The sequence below is a fragment of the Plasmodium reichenowi genome, chromosome 2, assembly GCF_001601855.1.
Source record: "Plasmodium reichenowi strain SY57 chromosome 2, whole genome shotgun sequence".
Classification (NCBI taxonomy): Eukaryota; Apicomplexa; class Aconoidasida; order Haemosporida; family Plasmodiidae; genus Plasmodium; species Plasmodium reichenowi.
The window spans coordinates 683,365-700,602 of record NC_033647.1 but is presented as its reverse complement, the minus strand read 5'-3'; the positions used below and the strand labels follow the sequence as shown (position 1 = coordinate 700,602).

General features: G+C 17.1%; 3 protein-coding genes across 3 annotated transcripts; all 3 read right to left on the bottom strand.

The window, feature by feature from the left end:
• Window positions 1-3,988: 3,988 nt before the first annotated feature.
• On the bottom strand, window positions 3,989-9,256 carry PRSY57_0219700 (cytoadherence linked asexual protein 2; the record flags this gene model as incomplete). The annotated part of the gene is made up of 9 exons (XM_012905628.2): window positions 3,989-5,476; window positions 5,605-6,371; window positions 6,471-6,629; window positions 6,742-6,927; window positions 7,018-7,149; window positions 7,279-7,341; window positions 7,454-7,507; window positions 7,620-8,189; window positions 8,329-9,256. The coding sequence occupies 9 exons, from the start codon at window positions 9,254-9,256 to the stop codon at window positions 3,989-3,991; spliced, it is 4,347 nt and encodes a 1,448-aa protein (XP_012761082.2).
• A 4,177-nt stretch (window positions 9,257-13,433) lies between these two features.
• Window positions 13,434-14,300, bottom strand: PRSY57_0219600 (exported protein (hyp9); the record flags this gene model as incomplete). Its single annotated transcript, XM_012905627.2, has 2 exons — window positions 13,434-14,000; window positions 14,109-14,300. 2 exons carry the CDS (start codon window positions 14,298-14,300, stop codon window positions 13,434-13,436), a joined length of 759 nt encoding a protein of 252 aa, XP_012761081.2.
• Window positions 14,301-15,985: 1,685 nt separating this feature from the next.
• On the bottom strand, window positions 15,986-16,784 carry PRSY57_0219500 (exported protein (hyp9); the record flags this gene model as incomplete). The annotated part of the gene is made up of 2 exons (XM_012905626.2): window positions 15,986-16,567; window positions 16,689-16,784. The coding sequence occupies 2 exons, from the start codon at window positions 16,782-16,784 to the stop codon at window positions 15,986-15,988; spliced, it is 678 nt and encodes a 225-aa protein (XP_012761080.2).
• Window positions 16,785-17,238: the final 454 nt, after the last annotated feature.

Here is a 17,238-nt window from a genome sequence, read left to right as displayed (position 1 = left end):
TATGATGAAAAAAAAAAAAAAAAAAAAAAATTAGAAGATATATTGGAGGAGTATAATGGCCAAATGGAACAAATAAACACAACAAAAGAAAAGCCTTTTTATAAAATGACCTAATTGCTATTATATTCTTTCGATAACATATTTATTGAAAAATTGGTAGATATGGATTTACAAGAATAATATTCAACTTTATTATATCATGCAGCTGTTAACTCAACATATCTTTGTAATACTTTTCCTTAAATTAGAATATTTATATGAGATTATCTTATTAGAAGATTTCGATTTTTTAATAAGTATTAATAATAAGAAATTATTTTAAATATATTTAAGAACAATTTAATATACACAAACAGTTTCTAATATAAATGTATTAATTATATTTTCTTATTGTATAAATTGTGAGGATTTAAATAGAATAATTACTTTAATAGACAAAATATATATTTTTCTATGATATTTTAAACATTTTTTCTATTTATATAATATTAAATATACTATAGCCATATTTACTAAATTATTAGATATTTTTATAGTAATTAATAGTATTATAATTTTTTTTTCCCCCTCAATTAAATTGTGGAAATATTTAATTTATAGCCCTAATAAAATACACATATTCAAAATTTAAAGCGTCTTGTAATAATATAATAATTGACAAAAAAAATATTTTATATAATATAAATATTTATTTATAATTAAATTGATATGATGGTTATAATATATTTAAACAATAAATAATATATGTATAATATTAAATATCTCATTCTTAGTAAATATATTATTAATTATATATATATATATATATATATATATGTATATATATGCATTTAATAATCTCATATAATCATCTATATACTATAATTAAAATATATGAAATATAATTCATTAATACTACCTTGTACTAATAGTAACAATTTGTAATATAATATATATTAAATGTATATATTAATAATATTTTATATACATATTTATAATTTAAGAAAATAAATTAAGCATTATTTTATTTTTTTTTTTTTATATCTTTATTTCACTTCATACATGTATTATTAATATAAATGAACTAATAATATATCACTTCATATTAATATTACGAAACTCTATTTAAAATTTTATAGATTATAATACTTAAATAGGATCTTTTTTTATAATATCATTATGTTATTACTGTAAAAAAAAAAATTACATATATATTTTATTATAATATATAATGTATAATATTACTATTCATAACATACTTTCATATTCCCAAAAATAAAATAATATAATAATTATTAGTAATAATATCAAAATGGTTTCATAATTATTAATGAGAAAAAATATATTTTTTATAAAATAAAATATATATATATATATATATATATATATATGACACACAAATATAATGCTCCCAAGTTATAGTTGAAATTATATTACGTTTGTTAAAATAATATATATTTTTTAGTTCAATATATATAAATATGTATTATATAAACATTATATTTCATAATAACAAATTCCTCATTTAATAGGAAAAATAATAAATGTTGATATGTTATATTAATCGCAAGGTCTTATAATTTGTAACTATAATCATTTAATAATTTAAATATTATATGTTTTATATTATATTTCTACTTAAATGTTTAAAAAAGTATAGGTATAAAAAAAAACATAATAATATATATATATATATATATATATTAAAAATACACCTTTATATTATACCTAATATACTATAATATTATATTTCTTAATTAATATATACATGTAGATAGATAGGATATTAAAAAAAAAACATTACATGTAAAGAATACTTTCATTTACACTTAATTCAATATATCATATTTCAAGATAAAACACTGATTAATATTTATCATATGTAACAAAATTTATCATAAAAAATTTAATTATTTCGTTCTTCTAATTTTTTTTTTCTTTTTTTATTTTTATATATAATAAGTAATATATATATATATATATATATATATATATATATATATATATATTGATGCTTATAATGTGTAAATGAAAATTACATTAAATTATAATGAAATATTAATAATACATAAAATACACATCTTCAGAAAAAGAAATATAAATAATTAATTATTATATAAATATGCTGAATTATATTATAACATGAATGTATTAGTAATAATGTATTTATATAATTAATAATAATCTGATAAATATATTTTCATGAACTTAATTTATTTTAAAATATTATCTTTCTCATTATTATAACATACAGTTATAGCATCACAAATGGTAAAATAAAAATAATATTTATATACATGTATCTATATGTAATATAATATAAAGATAATATTCATAATATATAAAATTTTATTATTTTCAGAACATTCATAGAACTAATACTATTAATCCCAAATATGCTACAATTAATAAAACACAAATATATAAAACATCAGATGTTATTATATTAGTATATATAAGAGAACAATTACAAAAAATTCAATAAAAGATGAAACAATGAAGGACAAATTAAAAAAAATTAAATAACTAAAAAAGAAATTTAAAAATAAAAACGACGATAATGATACTAAGCACGAAATAGGAACATTAGTAAGAGAAATATTCCATTATAGAACATTATGTGAAAAATATATAAAAAATGAATTGAAAGAAATTTCATTATTAAAAGATCAAATTGTAAAGGATAAAATAGAAAAAGACATTTGAGAGAAAATTAAATTAATAAATTATGGACTGAACAAACTTTTCTTAGAAGAAAAAAGAAAAAATATATTAGAATCATATGAACAATATGTAAAGGAACAATAAGAAAAGAAAAAAATAAACTAGAAAATATTAAAAGAAAAATTAAGAAAAAATTGAAAAATTAAAGTATAATCAATAAAATATTTTTAAATATAAAGAATTATTTCATTCAAATTATAAATGACGTTCCAGATACAGAATTAACATGTCCAAAAGGTAATAACCAAATTAGAAGATTATTATATCTCTCAATAAGTTTTATATATTATTTAAAGTATGAAATATAAAATATATATATATATATATATATATATTTATTTATAAATATGTTCCATATAACACAATTGAATGTATAATACAAAAAATTTCCATTCTTTATTTCTTATATTTCCCATATATATAATAATATTTTCTACTATTTTAAATTTATATTATTGTTTTATTTAATTTTTTTCTTCATATTATAAATATTTACCTTCCTTTTTCTATAAATAAATATGTATATATATTTATATTTAATATATGTAAAAAATATTTATATGATAATTAAAAGATTTTTTCCCATATATAATACATTTTATTAAATTCAAATAAATGCATTTAATATTTAACAGATATATATGTATATATTTATTATTAGTTTTTTTTTAAGAAAAGTTACGGAAAATATAAAAAATTTCCTTAAAATATTTTTTACAAAGAAAAAAAAAAAAAATACATTTTCTTATAAGTAATAATTTTATATTGTTTATTTGTTAATTATAATAATATAAGAAATTAATTACACATTAAACGTTAATTGAAAATAATAAGAAAAAAAATTACAAACAAAAAAATTTTAATAAAATTGGAACATATATACATAAGCAAACGCAAATAAAAAAAAATAAATAAACAATTAAACATATAAACATATAAATATATAAACATATAAACATATAAACATATAAATATATAAACATATAAACATATAAACATATAAATATATAAACATATAAACAATTAAAAAATTAAACATATAAATAATTAAACAATTAAACATATAAATATATAATTAAACATATGTACAAATAAACACTTAAAAAATTAAACGTAAAAACATATTAACAATTAAACAAATAAACAATTAAAGAAAATGTATATATATATATATATATATATATATATATATATATATATAATAAAGTACAAATTCTAAATCATACTTATAATATTAATAAAAATAATACATAATACATAATAATAATGTATATATTTATTTCATTTATTGTAATCTTGTAATCATCAATTCATCATCCGGTAAATCGTCATCCTTTTCATCATCGATATTATCTGATTCAGTTTCTTGTGAGTATGATTCTTCAAGTAATTTTTCATAGTTAATATATGTAGTATTTTTATCTGTTACCTTTTGGATATCACTAGTCTGTGGTTGATATTCTTTTGTATCTGGTTCATATAAATCTTCAACAATAGGACAATAATCACATCTGTCATTTAGAAACACTTCATTTTTTCCACAATCATCAAAAAAGGCATATTCATCTACATATGTTGACATTTTATTTTTAAACCTGTTTTCCATATCATATCGTCTTAAATTATTCATAATATCATCGTTGCTATCATAAATATATTTTACTATTTTATTCTTGGAGGAAAGTCTAGATCCAATAACTTCATTAAGATAACCATATTTCTTCATACTTGTATATGCATCGTATTCGTATTTTATAAATACATCGGTAGTATACTTTTTAAGTTTCGTTTTGAAAAAATTTATGAAGTATTTATTAAATGCATTATAATATCTATCCAGAAAACGGAAATTACTTATAATATAAAAATTCACATTTTCAAAATATGCATATAATGGTATAATAGAATAAAAACAAAAAGCATACATAAATCCATTAGTAACGCTCAGTATTAAATTTTTTGTAGGTTCATGAACTATTGGTTTCTTCGTAAAACCCTTCTGTGAAACATGTTCAGTTTGTTCTTTTAATGAAGTAGAAAATCCTCCAGGAAAGTATTTTGCAGAATCAAGATATAAATTAGAGAAAAAGTAAAAATATAAATATATAGGTGCATCAGATTTCCAATTAAAGAAAAATTTTCCAGGAGTAGGATCTCCACGATTTCCTGAACCAGATACATCTGGACCTTTTCTTGCATTTTCGCCTCCTGGTTTTTCCGGACCATGTACCCAACTATATGATGCACGAATTCTGAGAGATAGATAATAAGTAGTAAGAGGGAAATATTTTCTGCCAATAAATTGTCCTAATTTTTTATCAGAGTAATAATTGGCACTAGCAACTGCTTGGTATTCACACAAAAGACTTAAATTTTTATAATTTAACATATCATATATTTTTGAGGCTAACATAAAATAATTTGAAAAAACGAATGTTTTTCCATATTTTAATTGCGTTATTGGTTTTTTTGCATATGGTGGTAATAATCTATTTGTTAAACTATCCATTATACTTCCGTTATATACATAAGCAAATGTAAGAAATGCAGTGGTGCTTGTTGCTACCTGTATACTATTACTTTTTCCATATATTTTATCAAGATTATTTGCATCGTTACTTAACATAGTTGAAAATAACATTTGAAAAGCAGCAAACATAGTTTTGGAATAATATCTTGATGCCATTGAATTGTGTATTTCCATTTCTCTTTCTTCATTGCTTAATTTGGAATAATTATTTGCAACATTCATGAAAAAAATGTTATTCACACTCTATAAAGGGAAAAATAAATAAATAAATAAATATATAAATAATAAAAGTAATATAATTCTATAATTATTTAATATTAATATATATATATATATATATATATATATGTTCATATTTTAATTTATCATACTATATGGTCGTTTGTTCTGTGCGTCCTGTAACTATCTTCAATTTTTCTAAAGAGCAAATATACCGTTTGTAAGAAAGAAGTATCTGAAAATATATCTGTATTAAAATTATATATTGAATATAATTCATCCACAACTTCTTTCAAATATACTTTATTTATTTTGAATCCATATATAATACCATATTTATAAAAATTTACAGAATTTCCAGCATTCCTATAAATAAAATAATACATTCTATCCCATGTTTTTTTTACTAGGGGTGTAGCTGTTAAATATTTTCTTAAATTAAATATATCAGCAAAAAATATAACATCCTTAAAATTTTTTTTATATAAATCAACTGAATCTCTCATTAACATTATCTTATTATTAATATTATATATATTATGATTTTTATATAAATTTTTGACATGTCTCTGTTCAAAATACATATCATATGCGCATTCTATTAATGACTTCAAAACCTCATTCCATTTATTCATTTTAGGTGGCTCAAATTTTCCCGTCAATACATTACGGTGTAATTCTTTTCTTATATAAGGATTATGATAATTCGAAAAATAAAAACCAGCTGGCGAATTATTCATCCATTCTTTAAATTTATGTTCAAGAATTAATGATAATGGATATGAACGTGGTAATCCTACAGGTGGTTCATTAAGTTGATGAAAAAAATCTAATTGTAAAAATGAGTTCACATGAACTAAAAAGTTTATAGATTTTTTCATTTTTTCTAAGGTACTACTTTTCATCAATTTCTCTAACTCTAAAATAAAAAAAATAAACAATATAAAAATATATATATATATATATATATATTCAATTAATTTAATTTTTTTTTCTTAGTTTCGATTTTATAATATACCATCTAATAAATTATTTGGAAGATGTTTTCTAACATATAAAGTATAATACTTTTTTATAGGGGAAGGAAACCAATAATTCGTTGTAATGGTTTTATGGAAAGAATCCTCGTCTTGTATATTTAAATACATGGCTTCACCTACATTCTTTTTTGAAATTTCTATTAAAAACAAAAAGAAAAAAAAGTTAAATAATGATTTATAATGATTTCATAAAAATAACAAATACAGATAACAATTTTTTAATATTATATTTATTATATAATACATTACCTTCAAAACTTGTTAGTCTAAATAAAAATAAGAACGTATACCAATTTAAATCATGAGACAAAAAATTGCTGTAATCTTGATATATATCTAAAGTTTTCATTAAAAATGATACTTTTTGAATTCTTAGACCTTCAGTTAAATATATGTAAAATTTTTGTAGCATCGAAGGAACTTCCTCAAATTTCACTAATGAAAAAAATATATATATATATATATATATATAATAAATTATAATATTTTTTATTTTATTTTTTTTTTTTTTATTATTCATATTACTATTTGAATATAGAAATGCCCCTTTACATAAATCACACTTTGTTATCTCATGTAGGAAATAATTATGTGATGAATTACTTTCAATCAATGAAGTATTTGTGTTGGTTTCTTCTTTATGACACTTTTTAATACCTATCAATATTAATAATTTAAAAATAATATAAAATATATATATATATATATATAGATATAATAATTTAATATATATATAATAATAGTTCTTTTAAAAATAAAATAATTAAGACAAAAACAATGTTTTACATTTTAGTAAATTATCAAACAGGGTTGTGAACTCAACATCTTCCGTAAAGGACATTTCAACGACTAAAAAGAAAATAAGATTAGGATGAAATTTAAATTGTTTATTTGTTTATATATATATATATATATATATATATATATGCATATATATATTTTTTTTTTTTTTTTTCCTTACCGTTGTAATATCCTGGTAAATAGAGAGATGTCACATATGATCTTGTATCATAGTCTAATAAGATAAAAATTAATAATAACATATTTAAATAAATACATATTCAATTAATATAATATTAAATGTGTTAATAAAGATATATTTGTCTAATAAATATTTTTATTGTTACTTAAAAGTCCAGTTAAATTTAATAAATGAACATATAATGTTTTTTTTATTCCATATGAACTATAACGTTTCATGAAATAATAATAATTTAAATATAAATTATAAGCACTTATTTCACGATTCGGTTCTTCAGGAAACGTGTTTTCTTCATTAGCTTCCTTTTTAAATTGGTTCGTATGATAAATAATACATTCTTTAGGATCATTACACATAAATGAGAAGAAATAATCTTTTATATTCTGATGTTCCATCATACCATGTAATTCAAAATCCGTATCTTGAGTAGCTTTAATTATTTCTAACTGGTATTTATTAAAATAATGAATTAAAAACTCTAATATATTACATTCCATTGATGACCCCGATGTATCTACATTTAAATACGTTTTTCTACGTTTGTCTTGAGAATAATATACAACATCACGATCACACATCATATCAAGAATTTTAAATCGATCTGTTAAACTGAACTCTAAAATTTTTTGCCAACTAAAAAATTTTGTATTTTTTGCTTCGAAATAATTTTTATAATTTTTTAGTGCTAATTTTAATACCATAAAATGTCCCAATGCTGTTAAACAAAAATAAGTATGTAAATAAATAAAACAACAAATGGACGAATAATAAATAAATAAATAAATAAATAAAACATTATAATAAGGAACGTATATATATGGATATGTTCATATATACCATATTTTTATTTTCACCTATTAAATGAGGACCCAGATCATTAATTAAACCCAATCCATATTGATTTGATATACTATCTAATGTTTCCATGAATTTTACATTACTATTCGTTGTAAAAAAGAAATCGTATGCATCCATTATTTCAATTTTATCATTTCCTAGAATTAAATACTCTCCCTTATTTTCTATCTCTTTTGATTCTTTAACTTCTTTAACATGAGTTAACAATTTCCTAAAAAACTCTCCAGGATTCTCAACTGGACTTTTTTTTAGTGTTTCATATGTTCTATGCGTGATTACATTATTTAATTCTTCTAGTGCAATTTTCAAATCATTCTTTTCTTTATATGCATTTAATGGTATAAGCATTAATTTTATAGTTTTCAATGTTCTTACAATGAGTAATTTTTTTTTTACTTCATCAGATATTTTTGAATTATATTCTTCTATTAATTGTTCTTTTAATATGTGTTCATATTTTGTAATATCATAAAAACTAGATTCCAATGTCGGTAAAATATATGTTTTATCATCAGAATCAGTTAATATTTTTTTTTTAAATTTAGATATATCCAAATATTCTTCAGTTCCTTCTTTTATTAAAGGGAGTTTTAATTTATCTTTTTTCAAAGAATCTAAAATAAGTTTTTCAAGTATGCTTAAATTCTTATGTAATTCATCATTTCCAATCATGGATTTTAACTCTTCAATATTATTATTATCATCATTACAAATTAAATTAGCTTTTTCATTTTCAGTTACATTTTCATTTACATTTACATTTTCAGTTATGCTTTCATTTATATTTTCATTTCCAAATTCATATTCATCTAGCGCTTCAGTTATATTTTCATTTACATTATCATTTATAGAACATATAACATTTTCTTTTAAATATAAAAAGAAAATTAAAAAACAAAATGATGATTTAACGGATGATACCATTTTTTCATATTATTTTTTTTTTTTTTTTCTGCATGTACCCTTCAAAGTGTCATATTAACACGTACATAATTATTGTACAGATATTATCAAATAAAAGTTTAGAAAACAATGCACCGAAAGAGAAAACATATATATATATATATATATATATGTGTTTTTATTACTTATTATATAATTTATGTATGAAATATATTTTTTTCCTTATTGTACTTTTTTATTATTATTTTTGTCTTATAACGTCTTTATCCTAATTTTTTTGTGTACATATTATAATATAAATATAATAAAATTATTTTAAAAAACAAAATGTATACTATTATTATTTACACATATATTAAACCTTTCCATTATTATTTTTCCGACAAACGAATATGCATATTACTGCACATTGTGTAGTTGTTAAATATAATTAATAAATAACAAATTCTACGAAAGTAAAAAATATAATAACATTATTATTAACTATACATAAACATATATGTTTTATTATTATTATTTTTAATATCGGTGCAACAAAAAGGAAAAGATAATAAAATGAGAAATTATAACATTTCGTTAATCCATTAAATATATATATATATATATATATATATTTAAGTATTTATTTATTTAATATATTTATTCCCCATTTTATTCATGAAATACAATATTATAATATACATGGTATTTTCCAAATAAATATCGAGAATAATTAATTACAAAAATAAGGATATTTCTATATGATACATAATATATATATATATATATATATATATATATATATATATTTATTTATTTATTTATATATTTATTTATATATTTATTTATTTACATTTTTGTGCATTACTATTCATACACGTAATATTAAATACATATCTAATTCATATCTCGTTTAAATATTATATTTATAAGTATATAATCACGTTCAATATTTTATAAATATATTCTAAAATGAAATATAATGTATTGCATTAATAATAACCTTAAACGTGAATTAATAATAAATATGTGTATGGTGAGTATTCTAATAATGCATTATTTATAGTTAAAAAAAAAAAAAAAAAAAAAAAAAATTAATCTTACACAGAAATATTCTTATACACAATGTTCTTATATTCCTTCTAGTTTGTATTAAAATGAAAATAAGAACAAATAATATAATAGTATTAATAAATCATTTATATATATATGTTATATATGTTTAATATTTATTATGCTATTCAAAGTACGGAATTTATATATATATATATATATATATATATATATATATTATTTAATATATTGTCTAGTTTTTACAAATACAATATAATTTTTAAGATCTTATAATTCAAAAATACGAGACATATATTATGGTAATAAATAATTATTAGAGTTACATAATACATATAGGGACTCTTATTATAGGCATGTATATGAAACTGAATAAAAATGAAAATATAAATGAACTAAAAAAAATTAAAATCACATAAAATAAAATTTAAAAACGAAAAGAATAATAAAATATGTAAACAGTTAAGAGTTGACTATAAAAATTTAAACACAACACAAGAATGCATTTTGACATATAAAAAAAAAAAATATTATTATGTTCTCTGAAATTTTAAACATATATATATATATATATTATCATATAAATACATATAATTTACTCATGATGCATAATATTGTAAAACTTATATAACATTTGTACAAATATATATTATAAAATTTATCATTTAAATAAAAAAAAAAAAAAAATTCTTATTATTAATATCACATATTATTACTTTATGAGAAATTACTCCATCAATATTAATATAATTTAACATAAAAAAAACTTAAGAATGAAATGTATGATATAAGAATAAATTATGAAATATTATATATATATATATAGTGTAAAACCTATTAAAAAAAGTAATAAAGTTTTTCATATTTATTCTTATGTATAATAATATAAATCTCTTATAAAATTTACACTCAGAATTATATATATTATAAATTTAATATAATATTATTTTAATTTTTTTTTTATCTTTACAGTGATATAAAATTAATATAATTATAATATATAAAAAATATTATATTAATATCTTATTTAAATATTCATTATAAAAGAGTTATTGTATTTTCTTTATATATATTTTACACATATGAATATTTTTTATACAATTTTCAATAAGGTACATTCTTATTATAAAAGAAACTATATTTTTTATATTAATAAAAAAAAAAATTATGGGCTTTTTTTTTTTTTTTTTTTCTTCTTCATATATATATATATATATATATATATTTTTCTTTTTTTTTCATATTATTATCATTTCTTTTGGTTTTTCTTTTTAAACCAATTTTTATATATAAAACAAAAATAAACATATTTTTATTTATGCATAAAAAAAAAAAAAAAAAAAAGGATCCACTAAAATACACATAAAAATATTAATTAAAGAATGAATGTATACATATATATTATATATATTAATAGATGTTATTTTATTTTATTTTTTAAAAATATATAAAAATAGATTTTTAAAATTTTGTATATAATTATATTATATTCGAACCTTAAATATAAAAATGTATATTTTAATTATACGAATAATTATGTGTATACATAATATATATGATGTCTTATTGATCAGAATAAATCAAGAGAAAGTAAAAAAAACCGAAATAGTACTATAAGAATAAAAAAATATATGTGTAATAGGTTATTAAAATTTGAATATATTCTTATTTGACTTAATTTATTTATTTAATAAGAAAACAAAAAGAACATAAATATATAAATAAATTAATAAATAAATAAATAAATAATTATAAGTAAATATGTGTATTTTAATCTAATTTATTAATAATATATAATTTGTAATTAAATGTATAAACTCGGATTCTTTTATCAATTATTTTTTTTATAATAACAAATACATCATACATACATAATATTTTAATATATATAATACTTCCTTTTTTACATTTGTAAATGATACACGTAAAAATATGTATATATTATAAATAGCCAAAAAATAATATATAAATATAAAAATGAATTTATATTTTGTATTATATTAGTGTTTATAAAATTAGGTTGTCTTTTTTAAAAATATAAATTTATTCTGTTATTTCCATTTCAATCATTTTTAATTTATATTTATTTAACAGTTATATATATTATCACTTCTCCTTTTCTAATAAATACATATATATATATATATACATCTTTTTATAAGCAAAAATAAATATTGTATAAATCATTATTTCTTTATCTTTTTTTTTTTTCCTTTTTTGATTTTTCTTGATTTTTATTTATATAGATATTATATAATAATAAATGCTTCTCTGTATTTTTATAGTTTCCCTTTTATGTATTTTTTCCTTTTTTTAAATAATTTATAACAATTAATTCATCTAAATACATTATATCAAAAGATAATAAAAGTGTATATATATATATATATATATATATATAATATCCATTAAAAAATTTACATTATATTTACATAATTATTTATTATGTATTGAATACATGGTTATATATTATGAAAACAACCATAAGATGGTTGTATCATATTTTCTAGTTTAATGCACATTTAGATAGACTTTTATGTAAAAATGAAATATGAAAAAAAAACATAAAAATTATTTATGTTATCTGATAATCCGTTGTTATAAACAAAATAATAATGTTTAAATTAAAAGAATTAAATTCAATAAAACATCCATAAATAATCAAAATATACTTCTAAATAAAAAAAGAAAAAAAAAAAGAAAAAAAAAAATAAAAATAAAAATAAAAATAAAAATAAAAAAATAAAAAAATAAAAAAATAAAAAAATAAAAAAATAAAAAAATAAAAAAATAAAAAAATAAAAAAATAAAAAAAAATAAATAAATAAATAACAAAATTATTTACAACACGAAATATGTTTACATTTCTAAATAAAATATATAAGCCTTTCCACAAAAAAAAAAAAAAATTGCATTTTAATTTAAAATATAATTAATTTTATTTTATGTATTTTATACGATATTAATTATTTCATTATTTAAGTATATTGATAACATATTTATCTTTATGTTATTAAAATTTAGTTCTGTCTCTCACTCTATATATATATATATATATATGAGACCGTTTCCATATCCGATACATAAACATTAATATTATTTTTATATTATTTTATATTAAAATTAATTACATATAAATATTTATATTTTAAAACAGTGCATTCCATACAGCTTTAAAATAATCTTTACCCGATTCTTTTGAATTAAATGTGCATCTACCAATACCTCCAAATAAAATAAAAGGGGAACAAGGTATTAAAAGAACAATTAATACGGCATATCCCAACACATCCACTACATATTTTATAAGCTTCTTTTTCTTAATTTTTTTTTTACCCTCAGAAATTTCATTGCCATTATCATCCTTATATATATCTTTTATAATTTTATCCCATTCCTTTCTATTCATAGAATTATTTAATACATATATATTTATATCCCTTGGAGTTAATGCAGTTTGCATCGTTACTTTTACTTCATATTTTCCATCACTTGTATTCATTGAATTTACATCTAACACTCGACACTCACTATCTACTTCCATATAATCTTCCCTATTCATATTATTACTAAAATCTACTTCTAATCTATTAAAATGAGTTTTCTTATTATCTTTATCTTTTCCATTTTTCCTTTCAACTAATAATCTATTAATTCTAAATTCTGTAAAACTTTCTACGTCGTTCTTTTGATAGCTCAGTTCATTACCTAAATACTAAAGGTGGAAAAAGAAAAAAATATATGTTGTGTTATGAGAATATATATATATATATATATATATTTATTTATTTATTTATTTTAACATATATTTGTATATACTTACATCGCCAATGTATACAAAAAGAAAAATAAATACAAACAAATTCAAAAATTTAAACACTTTTTTCCATTTTCCTTTTTTGTATTTTATTAAATTTTGAACATTCTCATTATACATAGATTTATCCGTATATACATATAAATAAGATTTTGCTATTTCATGATTATTAGCACTTATTTTTTCCTTATTAATCATCTTGTAGCAATAATCTTAATTTATAACAATAAAAAAAAAACAATAACTTAAATACAAAATATCATAGTATTCCAACATTTTTTTTTTTTTTGTTAAATTTAATAATAAAAAAATAATACAAAAAGAAAATAAAAGGAAAATACATACAAAAACATATATTCCTTATTTTCAATATCTTTATTAATTCATGTATAGCATTATTAATAAATATATTATTTATTACTTTTTTTTTTTTTTTTTTTTTTTTTTTTTCCTTTTTTTGTTATATAAAAATAGGGATTATATTATTTTATCCTAAAAATAAATTCAGATTATAATAGAAATAAAAATTATACATTGTAAATATTGCATTATTCTTAGGATATATAAAATAAATAAATATTATATAAAAGCAATGGCAAAATCAAAAAAATTATATATATAAATTATATATATAATATATATATATATTGTATTTTTTTTCTATTATAATTGTATATAATTTATTTAATAATAATTATTATAAAAAATTAAAAGTTTTAAAAATAATGTACTTTTCTTTTCTTCATTTATTAATATTTAATTTAAATAAATTTACTATTAATACTTCTATATTTTATAAGATAATGATTTCTACATATAATCTCCTATATTTTTGTATTTCAAAAATTTTGTTATTTTTATTGCTAAATTTAAATTTTCATAATATTCTCATATTCTCTTAATATTTTCAAATATAATTTTTTTTTTTTTTTTTTTTTTTTTTTTTTTTCCCCCTTTATTTACATGCACTCAATAAATATCTACATATATAGAAAAATACAATTTTTTAATTCTCATATGCTTATTTTATTCATATATAAAAAACAAAAAAAAAGAAATGCTACCATTTATTTATTTTATACAAATCTATTTCTTTTATTAAAACTGGTCAAAGAAATAAAATTAATAAATTAACAGTTGGCAAATTTTTATTTATTGTATAAATAAATACTTCTTCAAAATAAAAAGGCATATTTTATGTAATTTAATAAAGAATTAAAATAAAATTTTCTGTATATATATATATATATATATATATATATATAATAAATTTATAAAAAATATATAATTATATGAAAAGTACAAAATAATTGATATATGGTGTATATTATTATTTTTCTTCATATAATAAAATCATTAGAAGTGAAAAAAAAAGAATATATAAAATAAGAAAATTGATTGAAATAAAATAAATTTTGCTTGGGTAACAAAAAACAATTTTATTAAAAAAAATATAACCAAATAAATAAAATATAATATAAATTATATAAAATAAATATTTTTAAAAAGCAAAATACAAATATTAAAATATATATAAAAAATTTATTAAAACAAAGAAATAATTAGATGTACAAAAAAAAAAAAATTAAAATAATATATATATATATATATATATATATAATAAATCAGAATAAATTATTTTTTTAAATGTAAATTTTATAATAATATAATATATATATCATTTATATGTATGTATACTATACTTCTTTTTTATTCAAGCAAAAAAAAAAAAAAAAAAAATCAAATTCTTCATTTCATTTTAGATATAATAAAAAGGAATAAATATTAATATATATAATTACTTTGATTAAGAATATCTTATGATTATAATTCCTCATTATATTTTATCTTATACATATAAGTCTAATAAAATTTCCAGTTTTTTAAAAAAGCCATTTCTTAATTGTACTAAAATAATTTTTTGCAGATTTTTTACCCATAAAGATCAATATACAAAATCCAACAACTACTACACCAACAAGAACAGGAAAACCAGGAATTAAAATAATACCATAACCTACAATTTCTGCAATATATCTTATCAAAGGTGTTTTTCTTTTCTTCTTTTTAATTTTCTTTTCTATTTTGTCTTTTATTTCTAAATCTAATTTAGATACTTCCTTAGGCGTTGAATGACCATAATATTGCATAATATAATCCCATTCTCCTACTGACATATTTTCACTTTTTGCATTTACTTTAATCATATCTGGTGGTATATTGGTAAGAACCTTTAAATTAACTTCATTTGTACCAGGGCATATACTTTCTGAATCAACTTCTACCATTTTTATTTCAGGATGCATATTCCCTAAGACACCTTTAAGATTTTTGTGATCCAAATTTATTCTTAATACATTATACCCATCTTTGTTCTTATAATATTCTGCTAATGATCTATTATTTCCAAAATTAAATGAAGCCCCTATGTTTGATTTTTCACCATTATACTTATTAAAGAAATCCTATAAAAAAAAAAAAAATATATATATATATATATAATATAATATAATATATTAAATAAAACTTTAAATAAAATTATATATATATAAACAAATATATTCAATTTTTTTTACTTCTCATAACCTTGTTATAAAAGGTAAATGTAACTATAAGAATGAAATACAAAATAATATTATTCCATAATATAAAAATATTAAATTTATTATTTGAATAACCCATTTTTACACTTTTCATATTTCATCGTTAGAAATTTTAATTTATATAATATTATGAATCAAAATGTATTATTATAAAATAATTATCTAGTTTATAATATATATATAAATTATATTATGTTATATTATATTCTTTTTTTTTTTTTTTCCTTTTTTTTTTTTGATATATGATTTTTTTCCGATTATATTAAAAATAAAAAAAAATTTATTTTTATTTTTCCAAACAAGAACTAATTTATGTAACTAAATGAAAAAAAAAAAAAAAATTATTCAAAATTTATATATATATATATATATATATATAAATATTTATTATTATTATAACATAAAAACTTATATGAATAATAATTTTTATAATTATACATGAAAAAAAAAAAAAAAGAAAAAAAATACATATATATTTTTCCTTTTCTTTTTTTTGTTTACTTATTTTTATTTTATTTCCATTTTCCTAAAAA